At 36.7% G+C, this 23,507-nt stretch overlaps 4 protein-coding genes across 5 annotated transcripts; 2 read left to right on the forward strand and 2 right to left on the reverse strand.

Moving 5' to 3' along the window:
- Window positions 1–204: 204 nt before the first annotated feature.
- On the reverse strand, window positions 205–1,253 carry LOC113237214. Its single transcript, XM_026473556.1, has one exon. The coding sequence runs from the start codon at window positions 1,231–1,233 to the stop codon at window positions 304–306; it is 930 nt and encodes a 309-aa protein (XP_026329341.1). The 5' UTR covers window positions 1,234–1,253; the 3' UTR covers window positions 205–303.
- A 1,060-nt stretch (window positions 1,254–2,313) lies between these two features.
- On the reverse strand, window positions 2,314–4,962 carry LOC113237031 (centriolin-like). Its single transcript, XM_026473272.1, has one exon. It carries the CDS (start codon window positions 4,960–4,962, stop codon window positions 2,314–2,316), a length of 2,649 nt encoding a protein of 882 aa, XP_026329057.1.
- A 12,465-nt stretch (window positions 4,963–17,427) lies between these two features.
- LOC113237032 lies at window positions 17,428–18,441 on the forward strand. The gene has a single exon (XM_026473273.1). It carries the CDS (start codon window positions 17,674–17,676, stop codon window positions 18,439–18,441), a length of 768 nt encoding a protein of 255 aa, XP_026329058.1. The 5' UTR covers window positions 17,428–17,673.
- Window positions 18,442–21,061: 2,620 nt separating this feature from the next.
- LOC113237354 (pescadillo homolog) lies at window positions 21,062–23,457 on the forward strand. Of its 2 annotated transcripts, none has more exons than XM_026473774.1 (6): window positions 21,062–21,100; window positions 21,174–21,407; window positions 21,491–21,862; window positions 21,998–22,721; window positions 22,850–23,052; window positions 23,156–23,457. In XM_026473774.1, exons 1-6 carry the CDS (start codon window positions 21,077–21,079, stop codon window positions 23,429–23,431), a joined length of 1,833 nt encoding a protein of 610 aa, XP_026329559.1. In that variant the 5' UTR covers window positions 21,062–21,076; the 3' UTR covers window positions 23,432–23,457. The 2 variants fall into 2 exon arrangements, with proteins under 2 accessions (XP_026329559.1, XP_026329560.1); XM_026473775.1 differs by having other exon boundaries at window positions 22,997–23,052.
- Window positions 23,458–23,507: the final 50 nt, after the last annotated feature.

Consider the following 23,507-nt stretch of genomic DNA (forward strand, 5'->3'; position numbering starts at 1 on the left):
TCCTTATATTATATTATATATATGTATACATACACATACGTACGTATATATTATATTATATACGTACATTACACATACACATTCATAGAAACCATTAACCCATTAAAAAACCTTTCCAATTTCCACTTTTATTTATTTTGTCTATTAATAGGTACCTATCTAATAATAATTTTACTTTATAACCAAATATGTTACAAGGACAAACTTATTAATAGAATAACACTCACAAAGATATTTCAATTGTATTTATTTTCACTGGTAAGATTATTTTATATAGACATAATAAGTATAATTAAGGCTTATTTAAGAGCTTAAATTCACTTTGCCCGGAGAACTTTGTTTATGGTCACTTTTACTCTCATGGTCCGTCGCTGGCTGCCTGTAAGCTGATGACGCTATTGGTGAGGTGGCAACTGCACTCTTAATTGGAGCCAGTGGCTGCAAAGTACCTGAGGTAATTTTTGGACTACAACTTAGCAGGATGGGTTGAGCGCAGCCACCTCCAGCTCCATATGGGAACACTGCTATAGCCGGTGCAGAATCGTACGAATATGTAGAAGAGGGACTCGTAGACGCCGCGGCCAACCGAGCCGACGGAACGGGCATCATGGGCAATATATTTTTCATTATTGCGTCATGTTGCAACTGAGCTAAAATTTCCTCATCTTGCGAATGAATCATCCTTGTCATTCTGATTTGCTCCGGCGTGAACATCGCATTTTGGGAAGTTAACACGTCCAATTCATAATTAGCTTTTTGTAGATCTTCTTCAGGGACCAAACCATGAATATATGTAGAATGCACTGGAGGTAGATAGTTCACGTTGTAGCCAGCATTGTACATGGCAAAAAGCTTTGAATGCACGTGAGGATACAGGACACCTCTGGAGTTACTCACTTCTACTCCCATTGATTTTAAATTTCCTGACGTATCACTTTGGTACGCTGGTCCAACGTTAAGCAAAACGTGTCTATATTCTTTTCCTATATCAGGAAGATTTTGTGGTTCATGTTCTTGGCTTTGACTGGAACTCGGCGACAAATTATCTTCCAATACGTTTGTTGTACAAGATCTTGAAGGTTTAGTTGTATTGCCGTTCACATCATCAATACCTTCTTCTGATTCTGTAGCGTTTAATTCTACGATATTTTCACTACAGTTTTCTTGATTTACGGGGCTGCATAAAGCCAATGTTAATGAAATAAATAACAAGTAAATAGTGACGTGCGGCATAGTGAATGCAATTTTAACGAATCAAGAATTGCATATATATGACGAGAATAAAGTCTCTGCAAATTGTTTCGTGTACTGGGTAATCAAATTACAACATGCTCAGCAAATCATTGACACTGTACTACAAATATTTTAAGTATCACACATTTGAAACTTAGTTATCATCATTATCATGATTATAGCAGTAAAACTAATTATTTCAACACGAACAATTAACTTAAAAATTGCAACTTTTTACCAGAGCCTATAAAAGGGAAACTTGCAACAACTTTTTAATTTTAAACGTGTACGTATTAATTACTTTTTTACTACAACTTCATTATAGATTATAATGTAAATGGTTATTATTATTGTTTGTTTACTTAAATTTAAAGTTAGTTTAAATTAGCGGAATATTGTGTCACCAAAAACGCAAAATCGATATAATTCGAGTTAACATAGTGTTACTTGCTGGTGTCGATTTATTAAAGCTAATTTATTGCATAACATGTCGAATGCGTTTGGAGTCCCCAACATACCAGCAGCAGGATAGTAGAAAATGAACTAAATTGTCTCCTCAGAGGAGACCGGTGCCCTGCAACGAGACATATGTGTGTATAACGAATGATGACTATAGGTATTCATTATCATATCAACCGTTTCATCAAAAATGTATTCGATGTCAATTAAATATTAAGTTTTTCGCATTATTGTTCGTATGCATATATCTATAAAAAGCAAATATTTTTTTGTAACTTAGTGTCATAAAAATAATATATTTGTATTTATTAGCTATTTTTGTTTAACTTTTTTTGTATTTAATTTAATTTTTTTTTATTTAACTTGAAAAATGTTGAAAAATGATAAATAAATCTACTACTCCGGATACGGATACGCGGTCAGATATAATCGCTGCAGGTGTACAAGTACACCATTTGTACGTGTTAACACTATTAAAAAATACACATATTATTATAATCATTATTTCATTTTTATTTGTGATGTGTCACTTTTATCTAACTACAAAAAAGTACAAAATAAAATAAATAAACGTACAAAAATAGCATTAGACAGTCCTTTCTTTAGTTTCAATTGAATATCTTAATTCTTCTTGTTTGTAGCGTAAGGAATCTTCTGAATGACTTTGGTAGGAGACCTCTGGGCTTTAGCAGCGGTGATCTCATTACTCTTCTTGGTATCCCTTTTAGAGTGAAAGTTGAAATTTTCCCCTGCTCTGTACGCGGGAGCTCCATAGCCAGAGTGGGCCTTTGCAAGGCTCCCAGACACAACAGAAGGTGAACAACTAAGAAGCAATGGAATAGCACAGCCTCCTGTATTAGCATGAGGGAAGACACCAATGGCACCGGGTCCACTTGAGCTCCCTCCGGTGACGGAACCAATACTGGCACCAATGGCCCCAACACCAGCACCACCCAATCCATAAGCTCCGTAAGCTCCTCTGGCAGCGCCCACCTGCTGCTGCTTCCAAGTGACATTGTGTTCTAGAGCAGTTTTTCCAGATGGCTCATTAGTATTCACCTGGAGCGTCGACTGTACAGAATTATCCATTTCAGCAGCCTTTTCTTTTAATGATTCAGCAACTCTGAATGGCAATCCATGATGCATGGTGTGCAAGTGACCAAGCTGTGAAGGATGATGAATCTGGTGATGATGAGCCTGGCCGGAGAAATGTGTTTGATGTTGTGTCGGAAAATGGTGCGACATAGGTGAAAAATTAGTTGTTCGTTGCATTTCCGGGTTATGTAAATCTGCAATGCTTTGCTCAATCGCAGAACTTTTCATAGAAGCCACATGGTCAGCTTGCCAGTTTTTCGCTTCCGGATGGGAATCGAAATTTGCAGAGTTTTGCTCAATTGCAGCATTTTTCATAGAAGCTATCTGATCAGCTTCCCATACTTTCGGCTGCGGATGGGAATCGAAATTTGAAGAGTTTTGCTCAATTGCAGCATTTTTCATAGAAGCCATCTGACCAGCTTGCCATGCTTTCGGCTGCGGGTGGAGATTATGTAACTGGTGTCGATGTTCAGCGTCGAGATGTTCCACCATTTTCGCAGTTAAATCAGTTTCGGAATGGTGGTGCACAACTGGTGCCAAAACCCTTGAGTTGACTTGTTCACTCATGTGTGCAGCTTGATCAACAGACTTTGCCGCTGTATTCTGGAAGTGTATTTTATTTTCATTTGACTTTTTGTGAAGGTTGTCCATTCCATGATGCTCTTCAGATTTTCCAGACGTTGACGAAATAAACTTAGTCATCTTTTCATGTGTTAATGAATCAGACTTTAGCTCTGCTTTCTTTTGATCAACTGCGGAAACGTGTTCTAAATCAGTTTCAATCGATACACTCTTGCTATTTTTCAAATTATTTTCCAGGGCTTTTGGTTCAACTTCCATAACAAGTTCATGAGCATTATGTTGGTTTGGGTCATGGTTCACTTCAGCTGACTTCATTGTGGGTATTAGTTTGTCGTTTGTAGATATTAAAACTTTGTCAGCATCCATTTTTATGAGTTCTGTAGATTTTACGGACGATTCTTTGGCTTCTATCTCTTTGTCGAGAACTGCAGCCACGGGGCGCTTCAAAGAAGAATCAAAGTCAGAGTCCTTAGGTCCCTCGTGCATTTCTGTATGAATATTCTGTCCTAACAGATCACTTTTAGACCTAAATAGTGTATCTTGTGACAATTCTTCGAATGGTTTTACTGGCATATCATTACGAGGAATCGTTTTGAGTTCATGTTCAGTCATCATTTTTACCTCGTTGATTTCAGATGCAGCCTTCTTTTCTTCATGTAATGGTTCATGTTCGATTTTAGCTTCTTTAGGAGGAAAATCTAAGTTTTCGTTCTTCTTCGTTAACATTTTAACACTATCAGCGTTCTTTACATCGCTACTTTTCTCTTGTGTTGTCATATCTGGCTTTTGAATATGAGACCAATGTGCATGGTCGTTCGTCAATGAAAAACTATTTTCTAAATTTCTGGCTATTTCGGTGTTCTTCTGAATGTTGTCAATAGCTTCCTGCCATTGTGCCATGCGTTCATCTTTTGCTATTTGTGAGTGAGCGTCTTGCAAAGCTTCTGCATCATTTAAAATCGCGGTTCGCATGTTCATTGATTCTAAGTTGCCGAAATTTTGCTGAATGTGTGCAAGTGCTTGTCTCGCTACTTCGATATCTTTATGTATTTCTGCGTCAGGACCAAATTCGCTGTGCTTCCAATGAGACATTTTTTGAAGGTTCTCAACCGTTTCTTTCGCCATGTTGATACTATGCTTCATTTCATTTTGTGATTGGTGTACATTAACTTCGCCGACTGCGAAATTTTCGTTCAGGTTACTTGACTTAGCTTGCAGATTATCTTCATCACAAAGCTTAACTTTGACTTCCTTTGTACATTTTTCTTGAGAATCAGCCTGGGCTTGCTCTTCGTCGGAGTCACGATACAAGTGGTATCCCAATTTATTCTTGACAATTATAGGTTTCTTCGAGCCAAAGGTTCTCGATGATACTTCAAACATATGGCTGGGCTCGGTGCGAGGTAAATTTTGAGGCACTTCTAGCACAGGTACAGCGTCATTGTGAGCCTCTACAGGTGACTTTTTCTCTCGGCGAAAAGTGGGCGTGATTTGATACGACAATGGCCTGTAACCACTATAGTGGTTTTCAGGCACCGTCGGTGCTGCTGTGGCTATAGCTGCCAATGCAGATAGCACCACGAGTGTGTTCATCGTGTGCTTCTGTCGCTGCTTGTGATGCTGAAGATACTGAGCACAAACTATTTATACTGAAGCAAATTCTCCTCCCAGATGTAAAACTAAACAGTACGTGCCTATCGATCTAATCACACACACGTGATGCAATGAATTAATGCTGTGCCAGCTTTGTGCCGCATCACGCTACGCTGCATCAGTAGATTGTGAAGAGACACAATCTGGCTAGATTTTGAATAATATTTAATTACCATGGGATTGAAGTATTATACAGAATGTTAAGTAGTTGATTACAAACATCGTATGATATTGTTAGTTTTAGTAAATGAATAATATAATACTTATAAGGAAAATAATAGCTTTCTTTAAGAAAATTATTTGCCTTTCCATACTCATTCCATTTGTAAATACAGTTGAAAAAATAACAGCAAGATTTTTATTATTTTATATTTATTGAGCATTGTACTTTTTTTGTATAAAATCCTCTATTTTGTTAAAGATTTGTTTTGTTTTAGATTGCAGTAAGCCATCTAACATCCTGTATTCAGGATATATTATTATAATAAAGTTACTTAATCGTAACGTTATTTATCTTTTTCAAAATGTCGTACCCTTGGTAAGGGTCACTTTTGCAAAATAACAACTTTTCTGGAGATAGGTTTAGAAAGGTTTGAAAATGCTACTAAACATTCAAAAATTTACGTAGCTTAGAAATTATAGTCATATATGTCGCCACAGTAACTCGGACCGTCGACCTCCAATTGACAAAACAACTCCTATCAAACATTTGGTATTTATTAATTAATTTATTTATTAAGTAATTACTAACAAGTGGGCCATAGATGTCCAAATAAATGATTTATTATTATTATTATCATTAAGTCCCCAATCTGCACTGGACCAGCATGGCAGACTATGGAAACCCTCAGTGGATGATGATAGATATTTTCATATTATATCTAAGCATATAACCTGCGATTTACTATACATACACGTGAACACAATGATGTAATTCAAGGTAGTGAGAAATGTATTTAATTTGAGTAAGATACGAGATATCCGTTCGAGGAGTAAAAACACGAGTATTAATAATATTACATGCATAACTAGATATTATTATATTGCAAAAGCAGACATTGCCACGTTATTGCTCACGTAATGCAAACAAAGTCTTGTGCAGTTCTTTGGTAACACGATAGTGATGCACCAAAAGTATCCACAAACCCACTGCAGTCGTTGTACTGTCAGCAAATTCAGCACTTTATCACCTTATGGGTTTTTTGCGTGCAGGCAACTACGGTCACTAACGACCCCCCGCAGCTTGCTTGTTCTTGTCAACCAATCACATGCAAAGCAAAAAAAATTTTTGTTATAAACCATTGACTTACAATTATAAAACAAAATGTTTTCATTATAACAGGTCAATAAAACAATGTACGAGGTTAGGTAAAATTGAAAACTGTTTCAAAACTGACAAGGCTTCAACTTTGTTGATAGTACAGACTGCATAGTCTGGAAATAGACGAAGTACAACCCAACTTTTCTAAATTGGTAAAATCTGGGTGTTCTGGGTGAATTCCGTTGCTCTGGTACTCATAGTACAGGGAATTCCCTAGCTTGAGACCAGATAATTGCTGTAGTTGTTTACACCACACGATGCTATGGTACGTACTTCAAGAGGCAATGTACTAATACCAGAGCATTATAATATATTTTGGTGAAATTACAAGCACATGGGACTTATCAACTTATGTCTCAGGGTGACGGGCGCAGTGGCAGTCTTTATGATTTAAAGCTCTGAGTGGCTCTGCAACGGTTATGGACAGACGTGTCGCTTACCACCAGGCCCACGACTTGTACGTCCCGTCACTTGGTATGATACAAAAATTTACACATTAAGTAAGTACAAAATTTTGTGTTCAAAGCAGTTGTTCGAAATTAAAACCTCTACGAATGTCCATATTAGATGTATAGCGGCCGTATAACGTTAAAATTTTGGATATTTCTAGTTTTTATTTTTTTAAAGTTATTGATGTCGTTTTACTCATTAGGCAAACATACTTTTGATATCAATTTAAAAGTTTTTGATGTTTCTTATGTTTACGGAATAATCGCTTGGGTACACTTAACGATTACATCCTGTATAATCACATCTTATAATGGTCACACCAATAAAACAAGATGTCAAGGTCCAATTGGACGAATTTACGTCACGTTCAGATTCAACTATTCTGCCAATTTTAAATCATCAGCAAATATAAACGCTGTTGAGTAAATAAAGCATTGTGGAATGTCTTTAATAAATAATAATTAAATAGTGGAAGTCCCAAATTAGAACCTTAAGGAACTCCCACGGTTACATTTTGTTTTAAAGAACAGAACACAAAGAAGGATACTATGTCAGTTATATATGCGTTAAGCCATCGTAGTAGAGACCATATGCCAGTATTGGCAGTACTATAGGGCAAAAAGTTTAGGAACTCGTTTATTTAGTGTGATAAAATAATTATGATTTAATTATTACCACTCAAAGAAAATTGCCAGGGAACCTCACTCGTTTTAACAATGCTAAATTAATCTTTTAGTCCTTAATGAGACGAGAATCTAAAAGACGTACCCAACATGATAATAATGTTGTGTTACATCATAAGATGTAATGTAAACTTCGTATAATGGGTCTTACAACGGGTATTTTTGACCGTTCAGTGAAATAGCCTAATTAAATCAATCCAAATCTGTTAGACTCGACGTTATATATTGAATAATATGAAGTTTAGTTGACACCTACTTTTCAAGCTTTCTTGTCATCACATTTTGCTACCATACAAAAAATAATTGAAATGCATTTTAAGCACAATAAAAATCTTCCAACAAATATAATTATTGAATACAAATACAAAAATTTTAAAATTAATAAGAACGCCATCGATTTGATAACGATAGAACTATTGACAAGTAATTACACATCACTATAAAATCACTAAAAAAACACTAACTTGTATACTAAATGCACAACAACGAAACCTACTGTACATTTCACTGGTGATCAATATTTTTTAGGGTAGGTATATTATAGTTTTTTATACTTGTAAGGTAGGTCCTCTTGATTTCCAATTTTTATTGCAATATTTGTTTTTTTGGGCGAAAATATGACAAAAGGACCGCTAAGCAAATTTGCATAAGGGCCGGTGAAATCCAAATTCAGAGCCTTCCAGCCAATCAGGCCTTTAGGTTTAGGGCTATATTTTGCTCTGACTATTAAACTATACATTTGAAACTTCTCTTTATAATCCGACTACGGTGCGGTGAAGCAAAATACACCCGTATTTACCGGTATAATATTTTCAATGGTTTTATGTTTATGTGTTATCTAGTTATAACATTTTAATGCGTTCCATTCGAAATATTTTGACAATGAATGAGCCAAGATCGATCAGTTAAGCGCTCCAGTACGTAGATACAAAGTTATCTTTGCACTTATAGGACATAATGACGTAAATCCGTTGTCTTTTCGCTATATTAATTTGTACAAATACTCGTAATTTCTAGGTAAGTAAAAAAGGGAAACACTAATTATTTACGATCACCATTAAGGTGACCCGTGACCATGGGACCTGTAAAGGGCCCGAAACGTCGGTTTGTTTGAAAAAACAAATATACGCGATTTAAATCCGGAAAAATAGTTTCATTCACCATTAAGGTGTTAAAGTTTCTTATGTAGATGGCATTTACCGTACGGCCAGAAGCTATGTTGGAAGGTTAACTCATTTTAATATATTATTATTAAAACATGGAAAAAAGACTTTGGCCCTAAATGTTTTGTTGAAATTACTAAATAATGGTATAGATTGTCCGTCCCTTCTGTCCCAAATAAACTTAAAAATACCTAGAATGTCAGCTAGGCTGCATAATTACAAACCTTTAGGTATTGAACTGAGAAAAACCAATTATGGTAGCATGTCTCCACTTTACTCCACTATGAGAAAATACTATAAAATTATTCAAAATTGTAAAATGGATATTTTTAGTGATAAATATCCTAGCTTCAGGAATGTCATCCAAAAATATTTTACTAGTGAAGTTAACAGTCTTTAGCGAGCTATCTAGCTGTTTTGCTTAATTTTATCTGTTTAAGCTATTTGTAGGTATACAAATTGTTGAATATAAATTTGATTTTATACAATATTATATAATATGATTATTGATAACAATTTGTATATTTAAAAAAAAAAAGAAAAGGTATACAAATTGTTGAATATAAATTTGATTTGCTCTAGTTATACATGTATGACAGACTGGTCATACTCTCGTGCTTCCAAAATAATAATACCTTTATGTAAGCGGAATATTAGAGTTGAATTTAAATATTAAAAGTATCGAGCTTAACGTGCTCTTAAGCCTGTATCATGAAACTTGAATTAGCGTTCTACGAATTGTACGGTAACTAAATAAGTGTAGGCAAATAATGTTAGCTAATAAACTAACAGTAAGTTGTTAAGAAAATATAAGGTTAAGTTAATAAACTAAAAGTAAGTTGTTAAGAAAAGAAATTTTAAACATTTATTATATATTTCATTACAGTACAAAATTTATAAAAAAAATCTTACATATAAAATTTGCATAAATAGGTTCATAAATATTTTTTATTTCAAAGACCACGGTTGCTTGAATTCATGGACTTCATTGCACGGATGGTAACGCGTGCTCCGAGAAATGGGCCGCCATTGGCTCAGAAATCATAGCACCGGCCGTTCCTGAGTTGGCGTTCCGGATGTTGTGTTCGAAGTTGCTGGTTTCTTGGGCTCTGTACCCTGATGGCGCCAGAGGTACGGCGACGGAGGCAGCACCGACTGATGAGGCGCCATATGAAGAGGCAGCCGGAGCAGCATAAGAGGGTTGGTGGACGAGATGACCTGACACCACGTTCGGAGCACAGCTCAGCAGAAGAGGGACAGCACATCCACCCACTTTGGCGTTAGGGAACACCCCAACAGCCGGACCAGCCGCACCGGCTCCAGAGCTGACAGCAGTGCTGGCCGCGGCTACGGCAAGACTCGCAGAAGCCGCAGCGGCTGAGGCGTCGTAGTAGGCTCGACCGTGCTCGTTCGCTCGTGCTTGTTGATGATCCATGTGTTCATTTTCTCTGTAGTGCAAAGGGCCTTGGGCTGGGGCAGCCTGAGGTGCTAAAGCAACGAAAGTCACGGGTGCAAGAGGGGCACCGCCCGCACACGGAGCCGCGTACGCTGGCACCGCGGAAGGTAAAGCTGATAGCCCGTACGATTGGACACCGCCGCCATATGCAGGCGATTTTTTCGTTCTTTGCGATTCTTCCAGGAAATTTTTATCTTGAGTATCTCCAGTCGGCGCCGCAGCGACAGCACTCACGATAGCTAGCACCAGAAAACCTCGCATTGTGAGATGTAAAATTTTAATGTGACAAGCCGAGAATTCATCTAGTATTTATAGTAATATTAGGTAGCAGAACGATGCCTACAGATGAAATGTAGCATTAACGCACGTAATTCTAGAGTCAGGCATTTGAAAAATGTGCTGAGTTTCTTAAAGTTAGTGTCATAGTAGTCTAGCGTAATAAATGTACCTCAATCATGTAAATCAAATATACCTGTCTATATCAAGAGTATTTGCTATAACATATTATATATTTATTGTATATCTATATAATGAATGTAACTATTTTTTCTATAAGTTGTATCTATTGTATGTAATATGTACCTATTGCCTACATGCATTAAGGAGGAACGTGTTCATAATAGTGAGCTTGAAACCAATTATAAGGGTGCTCGATGCAGGTACACCGACCGCAGGGTTTCTTAACTTGCGGTCCATGGACCCCTGTAATGAACGCCGGGGGTCCTAGTTGGGTCTACGTAACATAATGCATTAATATAAAAATGGTATACAATATGTTATGAGTACATAGGTACTAAGCGCGTAACCTTTTTAAATTTTCGCGCCGTTTGACGGCCATTCATTCATTTACTCAATGCAACCCGCGAGCCTTTCTTCTTCATCTTTTCGAAAAGGGTCCGCGAGGTCTTTGAAATTTTGAGAGGGGTCCATGACTAGAAAAATGTTAAGAAAACCTGGTCTATGATTAGTTTCTCGAAGAATATATATTTACCTAAGGTTCAGACACATATATCTGTATCCTCTGTAAAAAACACGCTAACTCAACTTAAACAATATTCGGTTTTAAAGCATTTGTCATATGTGTGAAATAATGCATCTTTCTATCTAATAACCATTGCTTTAATTGCTCTAATACTGAAGTTAATACACAAGATAGTATATTTGTTACCTTTTCTACGTGTAATGTAATATTTTACACGCACATGTCCAATTTTGGACGTCACAATTAAAGTCTAAGCGTAAAAATACACAACTTCAATCGATTTTTTTCAAATATTGAGCTTAAATCCATATCTGATTGTAATGGTATAGCAGGCAATAGTAGTTATTACATAACATCCGAATTCAAATCAATTATTATTTATTATTAATTACAAGAAGCTCAAAAGTCATTTCATCTTTTTCAAATTTAAACGGGACCACTGCTGAGATACCCTCAAAATTCCAACAAAAAATTAATCATCACAATCAGTTCACAAATGCCAGTTATCGCGTAACATACATACAAAAAAAAAACATACAGTCGAATTGAGAACTTCCTCCTTTTTTAAAGTCGGTTAAAAATAGACCTCAGTGACAATGCCAGAACGTGTGTGTGTAGCGTTTGCGAGTTTGTTTTTTTATAATATTTTAATCTTCGTATAATCATTAATCTTAATTTTATAATCACTAATTAAAACTCTTTAAAATTACTTATAATATTAATCACCATGGCGCTTTCTAAATCTATACTACAACCACATTTTTTAAGAAATAAAATTATGCAATTGGCTTTGTTTTTTCCTACTTAGAGCGTATCAATCATCACCATCAACCCATTTATACATCTCAGTGCCGGGCACGAGTATTCTCTCTGGCGAGGGTTTTAGGCCTCAGTCCGCCTCGCTGACCCTAATGCGGGTTGGTGATTTCACCCGTTTTCCGAGGCTTCTGAACCTGCTCAGGTTTCATCACGATGTTTTCCTTCACCGAATCTCATGGTAAATTTCAAATTAAATTTTCCAATACACTCCGAGACTCAGAGATAGGTACGAGCCCGAATTTAAACCCACGGCGTTTGCTTGAGAGGCGCTAGGTCAAACCATTATTAGGCTACCACGACTTTTTTGAGCGTGTCAAGTTAAATGCATATCGAGTTCTAGGTTTCCTTAATTGCTGCATATTATAAAATGAAACTTTTTTCAAATATATGTATACTCGTATAACTACTTTGACCTTGGAACATGTAAAGAGCCCCCAAAGTTGGTTTGTTTGAGGAACAAAAAAAACGCAAATTAGATTCGATAAGCTTAGCCATACATATGGGAACCGCTGCCAACATATGAGCACCTTGCCGCGGGGACCCAATTTTATTCATATAATGTAGTCCTAGTTTTAGTTTCTAATATTTTAGCATTTATTGTACCTGTGTTTTCACAAATAAATGAAATATGATCCGATAAAATGTTTTCATTACCAATGCAATAAATAATTATTGTAAAACCGCACTATTGACACTGAACTTCCTTTGTAGAAGTAACTACTTCAAAACTGGAATACATAACAGAGAACACAATGAGCATCCAAAATGATAAATGTTTCAAATCCATTTTTATCAAAACACGATTATCTGATTGAACGCGATTTTCACGGAGTCTCCAGTACTATATTTCGAAATATTCTATTTTTAACTATAAATGTACAGGTACATTCACATGCACTTTATGTTCAAAAATAAACCGTATTATCATAAATTAATGTTAATTAAAATCGTAAAGTATGTAATATACTTATAATTCGTCCACAGATCAAATACTGGTAGGCACCTACGTCGTTATATTATATATGTTGTTGTATATTGTAGTTACTAATAAAGGCTTAATCTCAATCCAATAAAATATTATAGATATAAATCGCGATTCCTACCCATAGAGGTTGAACTTTAATTCATAATGAGTAATATTATAAACCAGATAACAGATGTGAAACAATGCAAAAACTGTTTTATAAATATAAAACAGTTTTTGCATTGTTTCGCTTGTTTTTTCTGTCTTCATCTGTTTTTTTTTTATCAAATTATATTAGAAGTAATATTGCTAGAATTTAAGTTCAAATTTTAAATCGTTATTGACAATATTTTACAATCTCTTTTTGATTGTCATGTTTATTATTTTAAAAAAAATATAGAGTATTAACGTTAGACTATGTTTTTTTCCATGCTCTAAGGGAATTAGCCTTAGAGAATGGAAAAATAACGCATAAAGCTGTATAAAACGTTGACTTCAGCCACCTACGTACAAATTCGTAAAAAGAGATTGCAATAATCTAATTTGTTTTATGTAATTCTATTACGGGTCGAAATAATACAACCAGGAACTTTTTAAATTTTATTAAAGTTTGTACAACAAACAGATACAATTTGGTAATGCTTAAAGTTACACTATCTTATTTCTACCTACCCTTACTTCTAAACTGTTTATTGATGAATATTGAGAGACTCGTGTGCAGCGTGCGGCAGTTGTTCGTGGGCCACTGGGTGTTCGAGTGTACTCTGCAGCTCGTGGGCCTCGCGATGTTCGTCAACGCCGCGGTAACCGATGTGCGCGCTCGTCGCCGCCGCTGCACTTGCGCCATATGGCTGCTGCGCATGAGTTTGCACTATTCTCCCAGAAACTATTGTCGGCGAACAGCTCAGCAACAGAGGCACACTACATCCTCCAGTGCTTCCAGCCGGAAATACGCCGATTGACGGTGCAGCCGCCGCCGCTGGGGACAGTAACTGTCCGCCTACACCTGATAATGCAGCTCCGCTGGCTATACTTGCCGGCGCCACAGCGTACGGACCCGCTACAGGGGTACCATAACCGTACCGCGCCATTGGAATATGCTCAGACATCATATGGTCCATGTCCGAGACCTGCATCATTTCGTGTTGTTCGTCTGCATCTCGATATTGTGGAATGCCGTAGCCAAAACCATTTGGCGTAATTGCCGCAGAGTGATGCAGAGCTGGAGCAAGGTTTACTTGATAGGCGGCAGCGGGAGCGACAGCGGGCAACGACGCGTAAGCTGGGATTCCAGCCGAGGCACACGGAGCGGGCGCGTAGAACGCGGGTGGATAACTCGAACGTTTGTCTCGATAGAATTGTTGTTGCTGTTCTGGAATTGGAGAGTCCTGTGGTAACTGGCCTTGAATTAAAGCGGGCGCCGCCGTTACTACTGTGGTCAAAATCGCGAACACACACGCTAATATCACTGCCATCATTTTGGAACGTAATTCTGCAACTGCGGTGTTAAGCATTTGACAGCGCACTAATATTTATACATTATTTCGCAACCAATTTTGAATACATAAAGAACGCAAACCTACCAATTTTGCAAACCTACTTACTTTAATCTACTTAATCGACCGAGATTTTTCTGCTTACTCGGGTTTTTCGTCCCGAGTTTTAATACTACACGGAATGCTACATTACCATTAAAATATTATATCGATATTTTCAGAAAAGTAAGGTATTTGACATGTAGGGGATCCAAGTTTAAACAAAATATTGTCTGTGTGATCATAAAAGATTATGTGTGTATAAACGTTGTGAACAGTTGCAACACTCAAACAAACCTATTAGGTTTAAGAGTGCCAAGTACCTAAATACCAAATATTGTATTATAAGTAAATAAATTAAATAATAATAAAGTAAAACTGTAATTTATAAAGAAACACCTTCGAAACATCACACACGAAGACAGGGTAAAATTTATCCGACTTAATACCACGAAGAAGCAACACTAATATCATTAAATTGAAGATCAGACCACTCTGTAAACCAATACTAGTAGGCAGGGCTATGCGAAATCAACAATAATAAATGACGAAAACGTTTTCTGTTTGTGTGATATTTGTATTCATAATTATAATAGTAAATTAAATAATAAGATTAACGTCACACTCATAGCCTCGCACTATGGAAAGCCTGGGTCGCGAGTGCCATGGACACACACATAGTCAACCAGAAATGACTCCCAAACTCACGAGGGAAGTAAAATGTAAGCCATACAAATATTTCTCCTGGCGCGGAAAAATCGAACCCGGGACCTCGACGTCGCAGACCAGCAGCATGATAACCATTCGGCCACGGAAGCAGTTGAATACAATGAAGCCTGATTCTTCCGAGTTTACTGATCGCATTCTTTTAAGTTTTACATTGTTTAAAACACAGTTATAGAACATTCTTTTTCAACTATTAACATTTTTATCAAAGTTTTTACTTGTCTAAATGGTTTTATAAAGACAAGTGGAGAATAAGTTCTTGACACGACAATTTAATGCAAATGGTACATTATCTCCTCTGTAACCTCAACCAATTGTGATAAATGAGAATTCGAAGAAATAATAATTAATGTGAGGCACTTGGAGGCGCTACATATTTTACTTACTTAATTCTGTTGAAAATAGACGCAGTTCCCGTCAATATTTCTGTGTTACCATACAAAAAACATCGACGGCATTCTTGTATTAATATGCATATAACATAAATTATAAATAAACTAAAACGTAGATCAAATTAAAGTTTGTTGACGAGTAAGTAACATGCCATTACCATTTTATATAGAAATTTAGAAAGTTTTTCAAAACGTACTTACAGGGACAATCCTGAACCAAAATGCATTTCTTGGAATATTCGTCTTTTATAAACCCTGCGGAACACCGGCAACCCACATTACATTCCCATCTGTATGGACACCACACACCTACAGTGTTCATTAATATCAAATTCACACAAGTGGGTGGACATTTCCAGTCGCATAACGAAAATTCCTGATTTTCCTGAGTACATATTGATGTCCTAGAACTGTATAGTACGTGTAAATGCGATAGAAAAACAGCATGCGCCAATGTATCGCCTAAGCCCATTGTAGAGTCAGTATTCTATGCTCTGTATTTTACACGTGATTTTTATGGGCACATAAAATTTTCATTGATCTAACGATTATAATAATAAAAAAGTAAGAATTTATTGCTTGGAAATTTTATTCCCAAGTAAAAATATAGATATATTTTTTTACGTCGGACTCGTATCCATTGAAACCTGACGGTGTTTCGCCTAGCTTCTGGTGGGAACGCGGGGAACGCAATTGCACGTTACCGCGAACCCACTAGTGGCTGCCGTCTCCGGCACCACCTTCGGAGACTACTTAACAAGTCTCTTCCTAACTAAGTTTAACGTAACCACTTACCATTCAACCTTGCAATATATTGGGGTACCTGATAAATATATGAATTGTTCATCTCATTGTAATTAATAGATAATGAAATTCCATTAGACTGAACAATGGTAGGCTGAACAAAGTTTGTATTAGTACAAAAGGTTTTGGTTTTTCACATGAAAAATAACCTAATTTAAAAGGTCATCAATACTACTATATTTTAGTTGTGTGTACCATGAACCACGTATAGGACTACTTACGAGTACAAATATGCTCCATTCGTGCCCGTAAATAGTCCCGTACACCTACAATTGTAAATTGGAATGCGTTGTGCAATTAGCGAGAAATAAACTGCATAATATACAAAATGTTGTATATATTTCACAACCATGACGACAATCGTCTTTGCCAGCAACAATGTTGATCTTTGCATTTTACGCTACACATAATATCCGACATCAATATTTTATGTTTCCTGTTTATATTTCCACATCTTAATTGTAACATCATTGTGAGTACCAATTATGTTTTTCTAAAGCGTCGTTTAAAAGCTTTATGGGACATACTAACAGGGAAAGGCAGCACCATATACTGTATATTTTGATTATTATGTATTCGAATAATAACATATAAATATAAATTTAGATCACATTGATCACTGTCATCAACTCAAAGAGTCGCAGTAGAGCTCCTTGTGAAAGAGTTCGTCCAGGGAAGTACTGCTGCCACTTTACATATTTGTGCCGCCATGCAATAATATTAGCATTACTGTGTTCCGGTTTTGAAGTGCAAAGCTGGTGAAATTACAGGCACATGGGACTTGTCAACTTATGTCTCAAGGTATAGGGCGCAGAGGCATTGCCCCTCAGTTCTTTGCAACTGTTATGGACAGGCGTGTAGCTTAAAATCAGGCGCACGACTAGTTCATCCCGTCACTTGATATTATAGAAAAAGTCCCCCAGGTGTTCTCTTAAAATTGCATTAAACTGTGAAAAATGTATAAATTATTATTATTGAAAATATTAATAATTGAAAATGTTACTTCACAATATTTCTATAGCAAATGATCCCCTTTATGGGGAAAGTCTAACGGAATATTATAGGCTTAATATATTCCACACAATCAGTGAAATAATATATTGTAGGTTTAACATCTGTAACGACAAGTTTATGATTTTCATCACAATCATTTGCGTAACTTTCTTCGTAAGAACGTGATGTTATGCAGTAAAACAACGTGTCAAATCTCAAGTATATTCTCATCAAGACATGATTAATTAAGGTAACTTTTATCTTAAATACCGATTTCATGCGTTTCCATGATAAACTCGTAGAGTATAAATGGAGATGTTTGGTTTTCAATTTATTCAATAATCCCAGTTCTGTTCATTCGACATGAGAAAATTCAGGGCTCTACTTTTGGCCCTAGCCTTTAACCTTGCTAAAGGCCACGGTGCTTACTGGGGGACTCCGAACCATCTCCATCCAGTTCACGAGCTCTACATCAAACCTTCAACGGATGGAACTACAGGTGACTTGTATGTGGCTGCCACCGAAGAGAACGGCGTGAAAGCGCAATGGCTGACTGACCAGCCTGTGAACTTCTTGCCAACTCCAGCGGCTCAACACGCAGCTCTGCCGATATCATATTTATCTAGCCTTACTGCAGCTGCTTTGCCACACGACGAATCCGTTGCAGCGCCACAAAAACGCGCTGTACTGACCAACCCAGCTATAAAATACACCTATGCCCTACCCGTGTCAGGCTCTCCTGAAGGCAGCACGGTTCCATACCCCTACGCTTTACCATCGGCACCAGTAACTACTGCCACTTCAAGTGAAAGCTCAACAGAATGCTCAGACAATCCGACTACCTCTGTTGCATACCCGCATTATTCGTCCTTCTACTACCCGCAAATGATGGCAGCATTTGCACACGCAATGAGCAGTGCTCTCAAGGAAGCAGGAGCTACGAGTGAAACAGGGACATCGACAGCACAAGCAGTCCAACCTGCTGCCATGTGGCCCTACGCGTACCCATACCCGGTGCAATATGTAATGATGGACCCCAATGCATGGGCTCAGAGCCAAACCACCGCTGCCCCTGCAACACAGCCCACTACAACTGCAAGTCCTCCAGCTGCTTCTGAAGAAACTGTATAGATATCTGTTATTGTATTTATTTATTTAATTTTTCCTTTTTCCATCTATTAAATAAAATTAAGTGCACATCGTTTTTAAGCGTACTTTCAAATCTACAAATTAAGATTATTTATTTATTTAATGAACATTAGAAGAGCCTTCAGCTTTTAACGTAATAAAATGTGGGTACTTAAACTAAAAATTAATTCGTGTAAGAACTATATACAAAAACCTGCCATTTTTAACGGCTATGATTGTTATTTATTGACAAATAACACAAAAGGAAATACACTTAAAAAAATCTATAGTTAACTACAAAAATCCGCATTTTTTTCGTTTATAGTGGATTTTTTTATGTATTATAATAATAATAATACTAAATACTAATAATATTCGCTCACACACACTCAACATAGTCCCGCACTAGGGAAACCCTGTGTCGCGGGTGCCATGAACACCCATAGACAACCACAAATTACACCCCAAACTCACGAAAGAAATAAATGTAGGCCATAAAAATATTTTTTCCCGGCCCGGGAATCGAACCTGAGACGACTTCGTGGCAGTCCGGCATGGTAAGCGTTCGGCCACAGAGGCAGTTATTGAACTTTAACTGAACTGAATTTTTATTAATTTAATGGTTACGATTTTTATTTATTTATTGAACATTGGAAAGCCATCAGCTTAAACATGTAAGAAATAAAAGAAACTCAAAACGTAACAAAACATAAAAAATGTAATAATAAAATCTTACAGATTTTATTATTAAATTTTTTATGTTTTCAAATCACCCCGTAAACCTTAGGGCGCGTTCCCACTATGTCGTCACGTTTTATTATCGTTAGACGACTGTCGTGTCTAGCCTGTTCCCATATCACGACTGTCTGTCGTGGACGATTTTTCCGTTGAACGACTGTCCTAACTAGATGTTCCCACTAGACCGTGACGACAAATTATCGTTTCACGACAGCCTCCTTGTCGTTTGCACGACATAATCGTTTGATGCACTGCAGTTGCTTGTATGTTCTTTTGGAAGCCGGTAATATGTGTTCGCTCGAAATGGATGAAAACGAAATTTTAATAATGTATTACTTGTTAATAATGCGGAAGAGGAAGCAAACAAAGAAAAGAAAGTTTTGGGTAGATCCAATGCTACTAAAAAGAATTCCATTAGGGTTATGTCAAACGGTATACAAAGTTGCTTTCTTTTCGGTATTGTAAAAACCTGGGGGTCTACTCTCGATCTCCGTCCGAAACAATTACTGCCAAAAAAGCAATACTTGACCAAATGAAAAGACGCGTGATGCGAATGAATCTTCATACTTATTTGACAATAATTGTTTCGGACGGAGATCGAGAGTAGACCCCCTGCTACGACCAGAGATGGGCAGTGAGTTAAAACCCAATCAACCCACCCGTGTTTTCACCAGGGTTATACCCGAAGCGCCGAGTTTTAACCCATTTCTGCCCAAAATCGAGGGCAGAAACGAAGAGTACAGAATTTGGTATAATTCCAACACTAACAACATAATATATAATGACTTGTAACAAATTTCTATGTTTTTATTACATGAAGAAGAGGCATCTCCACATAATACCCACCACCTGTCAATCCTGTGGATTGTCAGTGAAGATCGATTCAAGTGCATACGATCTAACGATTTTTATATTATTATTATTACTATTTATTTATTTGTTGAGCATTGGCTATATGGCTTTAAAGCCATCTGCTTAAACAAGCAACAAACTTTAATCCTTTGGTTAGGTTTTTTATTATATATTTTTATACTTTTTTCAACAAAATTATGAGAAGAACTAATACTGAAAAAAGAGCGCTATACAATAATCGATGTAGCTTTTTTATTTGGATCTATGCAACATCGCCTCAAAGATTCGCTCTGGACCTTTTGGAGGGAAAAGTGTCGTTTTTATTTTGACTTTCAATAATTTTGTGAAATCTAGTTTAAAGTGGAATAGGATAGTGCTATTGTACCTTAATCGGAGATTAAAACGCGAAATTATACGAATCTCGAACTAAAATACCCATATCGGCCCGTTTTAAGGAATCCCGAGTCAATCCAAGCACGCCGCCTCAAATTGCCTATCCTCTTTATGGCGGCCATATTTACAGAAACATAATTAAACTTCATGTTTAGGCTGATGGCTTTGCCAGAGCCTTAATAAATTAAAAAAGAAACATCGGCTCAAAATGTCTTTTTTTGGATTCGCTCTGGACCTTTTGGAGGGAAAAGTGTCGTTTTTATTTTGACTTTCAATTATTTTGTGAAATCTCGTTTAAAGTGGAATAGGATAGTGCTATTGTGCCTTAATCGAAGATTAAAACGCGAAATTATACGAATCTCGAACTAAAATACCATTATCGGCCCGTTTAAAGGAATCCCGAGTCAATCCAAGCACGCCGCCTCAAATTACCTATCCTTTTTGTGGCGGCCATACAATATTTAAACTTCATGTTTAGGCTGATGGCTTTGCCAAAGCCTTAATAAAAAAAATTAAAAAAATTTCTTTTTTTGACAGTTGATGTGCGATGTGCGTATTGTGGTATAATTTTAATGAAAAACAATAGTTTTTCTAATAATTTCACCCAAAAAGCATATATTAAGCTATATTTAACAATATAATACAATAGATTAAAATGGTTTCTAAGAAAAAGAAAAAGGTATGTGTCAAAATTTCTGTTCTTAACACTCCCAACACGTGTTTACATACTAACCAAAAATATTTCATTGCAGTATTCATCTGGAGAAGGTGCGCAGTTTATGACCAGAAAAGCTGCGCTTAAAAAGTTACAATTGTCTTTAAAAGATTTCAGGCGTATTTGTATTCTAAAAGGCATTTACCCCAGAGAACCTCGGAATCGAAAGAGAGCTCAAAAAGGCCAGGGTGGCATCAAAACACTTTATCATACCAAGGATATAAAATTTCTTCTACACGAACCTATAATTTGGAAACTCAGAGAGTTAAAGGTTAATTCTAAATTGTACTATTGGTTTTGCTATATAATGAATAACTGGCAATAATGTGCTAATCTGATATTATTTTATTATAGGTATATCAACAACGTATCCGCAAAGCAAGAGCAATGCGAGAATATCGAAAGATGAGAAAGTACTTACGTGATTACCCAGAAATCAACATTGACCATATAGTGAAGGAGCGCTACCCAACTTTTGTTGATGCACTAAGAGACTTGGATGACTGTCTAACTCTTTGTTTCCTGTTCAGCACCTTCCCTTCACTCAAAAGAGTTCCCAGAGATCAGTCAATGCTGTGTAGACGACTTACTGTAGAGTTCATGCATGCTGTAATTGCAGCTAAAGCACTCCGCAAAGTATTTGTGTCAGTCAAAGGATATTATTATCAAGCTGAGCTTGAAGGACAGACTATAACTTGGATAACACCACACCACTTTTCATTCCAGGTGAGTGTTTATCTCAATATTTTGAACTCGAAATAAAATATGTTATTTTGTATATTGATAATTAAGAAATTAAAGTAGACTTAATAATCATCATCAAATTTCAATTATCATTTAAATATACTTCCTACTTTTCAGCCACAAAATAAAGACGAAGTAGACTTCAAAATTATGTCAACATTTGTAGAATTCTATACCATGATGCTTGGTTTTGTGAATTTCAAATTATTCCATTCGCTTAATCTGGTGTACCCTCCAAAATTAAATGCAAGTCTCTCGACAGACTGTGAGTTAGACCTTGTTGATGAACAATCCTATGTTTCGGAGCGAATAGCAGCCTTGAACATGTCTCTCGCTAAAATTGAAGGAGCGAATGAGGCAGAAGAACTGCCTGATCTTGACATTTTTAATGCAGAAGATGAAGACCCTCAAAAGTTAGAAAACGCAAAGCTGGAAGCAGAGAAAGTTAAGAAACTGAAAACCCTTTTCAAAGGCCTGAAGTTCTTCATCAACAGAGAAGTACCTAGGGAACCTCTAGTTTTCATTATCAGGTGCTTTGGTGGAGAAGTGTCATGGGACAGAGACCTTTTTGTGGGAGCCACCTTTGATGAGTCTGATGAAAGTATTTCATACCAAATTGTGGACCGGCCCAATGTAGACAAGCAGTATCTTTCCCGTTACTATGTGCAACCCCAATGGGTCTTTGACAGTGTCAATACAAGAAATTTGCTGCCCATCAACAAGTATTTGATGGGTGCTGTCCTTCCTCCACATCTTTCTCCATTTGTGGATGAAACTAAAGATCAAGTGTACATGCCTCCTGAGGAGAGAGAACTTAATGATCCTAACTTCAAACCTCTAGGTCGGTATAACAAACTTCAGCAAAGTAAAAACATCCTGTTTTGAAGTTTTATTCCCAATTTTCAAGAAACAATTATTTGTAGCAATTAAACTCAAAAGAAATTGTTAATATGTAATGTTCTTTGGCAGATGATGATGACTCAAACAGTGAAGTTGAAGAAGCTAGTGATGAAAACAAAGAACAGAATGAGGAACAGGACTCTGATGTTGATGGGGATGATGTCCTCACTCGCCAATACCAGCAAGAGGTCCAGGAGGATTCGCCTTCTGAAGATGATGATGATGATCAGAATGAATTAAATGCTGAGAAAAAGAAAATGTCCAAGGAAAAGGTAAAAATAATTTTGTTATCTTTGCTTAATTTAGATTGTCAGCACATTTGATACTGATAGCTTTTGATTCACACTTTAACATCACATATTTATAAATTTACAGAAAAAGGCAATGGCTGTAACAACAGGTGTGCCTTTTAAAGAGAACCCTTACCAAAAGCAGATTGAAGACAAGCAGGCATTCAGACTTCGAGAGAAGCTTGTTCGGAAAAAGCATCGCAATCTCTATAAGAGCATGAAAGCAGGCAGGGAAGAACGAAGGAAAGAAATCTGGCTACTAAATAAGAAGAGGAAACTTCATGATGCTAAGGTTATAGAAGAAAAAAAGGCCCAAAAACAAAAGCAAAAATTGCAAGCTTTTGAGGCTGCAACTGCTTAAATTAGATCCTAAATAAAACCCTGTACTTGTATAACAATTGTTTTATTTTTCGTCCATATTTACAAAAATCCATAAA

The sequence above is a fragment of the Hyposmocoma kahamanoa genome, unplaced genomic scaffold (genome assembly GCF_003589595.1).
Source record: "Hyposmocoma kahamanoa isolate Upper Pololo Valley unplaced genomic scaffold, ASM358959v1 93, whole genome shotgun sequence".
In the NCBI taxonomy this organism is placed as follows: Eukaryota; Metazoa; Arthropoda; class Insecta; order Lepidoptera; family Cosmopterigidae; genus Hyposmocoma; species Hyposmocoma kahamanoa.